Genomic DNA, 4993 nt, shown 5'->3' with positions numbered 1-4993 from the left:
AAGAAGTCAAATAAAAAAAAACAAATAACGCAATGCAATATTACAATTCACGGTGCATTGTAAGTGAGGTTATAGTTTTAACTATGAGATATTTTAGTTTTTTTTTTTAATTTCAATTAATTAATAATGTTCAGAATCTCACGAAGAAGTCGAAATTTACGTAAATGATAACAAAATACACTGTTTAGAGTCTTACAAATTGGGAGAAAGAAAAATTTGTGAAGAGCATGAGCCCAATGGTCAAAATCACGTAAATGTTGGCGAAATACAATGAAAAGTCATCTTCTTGCGGAAAGACCCACAAGTGAAGTCTTCCAAAGGATAGAAGAAGACAAGTGGAAGGCAGCAGAAAGTGATTTGCAGTAAATGATTTTGAAATTCTGCATTCATCACCATCAAGACTACGTAAAAGAGGGGCCACTGGCTAGATTTTAGATCACCAAACGCTGGAGCTACTATCTTGTTTCCATGCCCTGATTTATTAGTTGGGTCCCAAGCAACCTCTTCAACTCCCCTTGCAGCCCGTCTTGCTTTTTGTAAAGAAAATATTCCTGCACCAAAAGCAGGGGAGCATAAAAAGTAGAAAGTAAATAAACCCAATAATTCAATCATGTTACTTAGATTTTGTTTAGGGTGTCCTACACTTTCTAATTTTCTTCTTAACCTTTCCATAACCTCAGAATAGTTCTTTGGTAGGTAGGAAAGTCTTCTAGAAAAGTGCTGCGTGCGTGGGCAAATTAAAAGTAAGTTGTTTCCAGGTAGTTTTCCCAACATTTACGAGTTGGAAACAAACTTTATGATACTTTCTTTCCATCTTGTTTGTATTCCGATGGGAAAAGAAGAATATTTCTTTCCATCTTGTATAGCTTCCATTGGGAGAAGTTACCAGGAAACAAGTTTCTTGGAAGGCAATTAACTTATATAGTGAGGAGTACGTATTTTCTTGATAGGCTAACATTTCGACTAAATCTATATGAAAGGATTTTCTTTATTTACATTTCAATCAGACAAGGTTGATGTGCAAGATCTTTCTATGTGACTCGTATAGGGGAGAAACCAGAACCAGCCAAACTGTTGTCTCCTTGTTATTACAAACAATGGATGCTTTTATGTTCTTCACTCTCTTCTCCTCCATGTTTCTAACCATAAATGCTTTTGAATCCAAATGTCCAATGGTTAAGTGCAGTCGCGGCGGTCCTGATATCCGTTTCCCATTCCGAGCATTAGGCCAACAACCCCAGCACTGTGGTAATCCTGGTTTCGAACTTGTTTGCAGAGATAACACCACCATGATTCATTTCCCAACTTATGGACCATTGGTTGTGAAATCCATCTCTTATGATATCAGAAAACTCAGTCTTCTTGACCCCAAAAGTTGTGTCCATGAAGTCTTTCTTAATCTTAACCTCTCTGGTACACCTTTCCAGTATTACTATCTTTTGAAGAACTTTATATACCTCAACTGCTCAGCCAGGCTTTCGCCTTCTTTCGATGAAGTTTCATGCTTGAGTGGTTCCAGACATCATGTTTACACAGTTGAATCTTCGTTGCCCATTCCAGTTTCTTGCAGACCATTGAAAGCTATTCCCATTCCATTTGCATACAGTCCTTATCTTGCTGATAATAGTTTTGGCCTTGGATTAACTTGGAGTTTGCCTGGGCGCAAAGATTTTGAAGAACAAGGAGGCTCATGTGTGTTCCAGTCCAAAGCAGGACCTAAATCAGGCTGTCCCAACATAACACTGGATAAAGGTAAAGTCATAATCTTCCGTTAGCCCTTGGATCACTGTTAGCTACTAGTCATTGCCCAATGGTGTTGCTAAGAGTTTACTAATCTGATGCCTGGAACAAGTTGATCAAATTGACAATGACTTTGAATTGTAAACAAGACTAGGAAAAGTCGTCTGGGTATTTCATGAAGTTTCCTTCCGGGTACCAGAGAGAGCATTCATTTTCTAAAATATCATAGCAGTGGTCCATCTTTCCCGTACTTGGGAATTTTTAACAAGCATCCACACACATTTTTCACAATTATGAGTCTACTTATTTCTTTTTCATTATTGAGAAATAAAATCCTTATGTTTTGTTGTTGTTCACTTAGGTCCTCTGCTGCCCAATTCAGAAGCAACTCATATACATAATTTGATATGGAGATCAGTTTAACATTGAGATCTTACTTTTGCAGGTTTTTCAATTGTGCATGTATTGTCAGGTGAAGCTGTGTCTATGATCTTGAACATTCTGCTATGTATTTTTGCGGTGACAACAATGATGATAAGCATAAAAATCTGTAACTCGAAGAAGGTTGATGAACAGACTGAAAATGAGAATCTTCTGGAGGAAGTATCCAACTGAATGATCTGCTCCCCTACATACTCGAGACAACTTCTAAAGATTGAGATTTCAGAAGGTTATTATTAACAGTGGTGGAGCTCTGTTGTTACGTCTTCTAGGAGAACAGGCTTACCATGATATGCTTGTAAAATGAAAACACTAGCCATCACTAGGCAAGCAGATTCTGTACTATCAAGTCCTGAATCTTGTTAGAAATAGTCTACAGTGGAATATTGTAGTGGAAACCAGAAGGAAAAGACTAGGATAATATTTTTTTTCTCTTAAAATATGATGCTTAAGAATTCTATTTTTTTTTCACTTGCATTAGTTGTTTCGTTTTGTAAGATTTATGATATGGAAAAGATAAAATATTATGAAATCCAAATCACAGTGTCCTTTCAAAATAGCCATCAGAATCTCTCTTATTCTCTTTCATTTTTCTACCTTTTTGTCTAGATAACATATCACATCAAGATTATCATTTTTGTTTTACAGGTTTCTCTGTTGAAGTTGACATGGAAATTCCACTTCTATGATCACAGTGAATAGGTTCTTAAAACATGCTTGCTTACGATAATAATAAAGATATATTCTTCTCCTTGATCTGAAACCATTTTTCCATAATGAAGGAATGAAAGCAGGAAAAAGAAAAACCTGATGGAACTGGAATCCCTCCCTTGCTGGCTCATAATCCAAGATTGTAACTGTATACAATAAATTGTCTTAAATCAGACGAGTATTTTGGCTAGTGAGAGCTAGAGGGATTATATATTTTGCATCCAGTCTAAAGCAGACTGTCAGCTGCAGGCTTCCATTTCAGTACCAAAGCATCACTGAAGCACTGCTTCATTATATCTGTTGTTTCAGTATTGATGTATGTTATATAATGCTCACGTTGTTGCTCGATTGTCTCTATTTCTTTTCATAGTTACTCGATCTCTTAAGAAATCCTTCTTGTGATATAATATTAGCCTGTTCCTCTGCAAACTTTACGGCTTCAAGACCAAAATCGCTTTAAATGATGTTTCATGAACTGAATTTTGAAGCCACCGACAATTTCCACTAATTTTATGCACTTCCACCATATTTGACAAACAAGTCTCTCATCATAGGGATAAACAATCGAGGGATCATGAAATCCCCATTGAGAAGGTTCGAAATCCTCAAAGATAAGTAAGCTTCCAAGTTATGGGTGAGATGGCTGAAGATCTTGCCGACAAATGATGTTGTTGAAGCTGTAAATCTGTAAAATCATTCCCCTTGGAAGAAGGTTTTGGAAACCTTCCGATATCCAAGTTAGTGGTTATGAGCTACCTAAATTGATTTCAATCAACTTTAATTTGAGGGAAACTTTAAAATATCTTTTTATTTAAAATATCTTTTAGCTTTTATACCTAGTAAAGGTGACCTTGTACATAAAATGGTTTTGCTTTTATATTTATAAAATATTTTTTTATTTAAAAATCTTTTAGCTTTTATACCTAATAAAGGTAACTCTTATACATAAAAAGATTTTACTTTTATATTTAGACAAGATAGTTGTTTATAGCTAAAGGGTTCAATATTTAGTTAAAAGAATATAAAATAATTTCATGAAAGCCAATATGTTATTAATGTTTTGTAACTTTTATGTTATTGCAATTTATTAGTTGTATAGTTTAAAATAATCAAAGTAATTTTATGTCTAGGGTAAGATCTTCCCCTCTCTATCATGTAACTATTACTTGTTAGTCTTGGTGAAACTAATAACCTTGTAAAATTCATCTTATTAGAGTGCTAAATTTCCATTTTCTTTTGCATATTTTGTTGTTTAAAGCTTTCTTAGAATGAAGTTTTTAAATTCGAAGAATCTATTTTTTTAATTGAGCATGAAATTCCTATAATAAAGATTATTTTTTCCTTTTTTCCCCCAACTAGTAGCACTAATATCTTCTACTACTAATTAAATATAGAAGACTCTTTATTATTTAAAATGACCCTACATTCATATACTAACAATTATGAGTCAATATGCACTTATAAATAATCGGTAGCTAAAATTTTTTCTAAGTTAAGGTTGGCTTATAGAATTATATATCTATATTGTTGAGTAAATAAAACTTGAAACACAATCCATACTCAATGGTACGTTCTTCAAGGCTAATTAGCACAATTCTAATTCCATGCCAATTTTCATTATATTAGTCAAACTAGTCATGGTACATCATCTCTCAAATAAAATTTTCTCAGAAGAGCTTATTAATTTCCTTAAATATTGTTCTTTGTCTATCCCTTTTAAAATTCTTTTTTTCTAACAAAAAAAGATGAATGAAGGTTTTGTGTTCAATTTATGGGTAGTCACATTGAGTTTAATACTAGGCATATATAAGGGCTTGAATGTAAGATTATCACTTTAAATTATAAAGATTTTTGCAAGGATTTTATAAGTCCTAATTCAGTGACTATGCTAGTTCATTTTTTAAGAGGTTGTCTTCCTGTAACTCTTTCTCAATCTTCATATATATTTTCTTCTTTTCCTTCAGGTAACTCTTTTGTTTCTTCTTAAACATATCATTTTACTTTCTAAGACAAATAAATATGGACATCTTTGATGCCAATTAGTTCTTCTTATTATGCCTATTTGTTTTTAAGAAGAATGTCATTGCTAAATATATGGTGA

General features: G+C 33.5%; 1 protein-coding gene across 1 annotated transcript; it reads left to right on the top strand.

The window, feature by feature from the left end:
• Positions 1–621: 621 nt before the first annotated feature.
• LOC105130905 (RING-H2 finger protein ATL22-like) lies at positions 622–2744 on the top strand. The gene is made up of 3 exons (XM_011033630.1): positions 622–958; positions 996–1752; positions 2186–2744. The coding sequence occupies exons 2-3, from the start codon at positions 1017–1019 to the stop codon at positions 2353–2355; spliced, it is 906 nt and encodes a 301-aa protein (XP_011031932.1). The 5' UTR covers positions 622–958; positions 996–1016; the 3' UTR covers positions 2356–2744.
• Positions 2745–4993: the final 2249 nt, after the last annotated feature.

Source organism: Populus euphratica, unplaced genomic scaffold (genome assembly GCF_000495115.2).
Source record: "Populus euphratica unplaced genomic scaffold, PopEup_1.0 scaffold43.1, whole genome shotgun sequence".
Taxonomy (NCBI): domain Eukaryota; kingdom Viridiplantae; phylum Streptophyta; class Magnoliopsida; order Malpighiales; family Salicaceae; genus Populus; species Populus euphratica.
Note: the sequence above shows the minus strand (reverse complement) of the source record. Positions and strands in the feature narration are given on the sequence as shown.

What these genes read in the sequence shown, in the direction of transcription:
- LOC105130905 (XM_011033630.1), top strand. Translation starts at nt 1,017, where the DNA reads ATGTGCAAGATCTTTCTATGTGACTCGTATAGGGGAGAAACCAGAACC. An exon ending in CAACATAACACTGGATAAAG is followed by an intron (nt 1,753 to 2,185) that starts GTAAAGTCATAA and finishes TTACTTTTGCAG; the next exon opens with GTTTTTCAATTGTGCATGTA.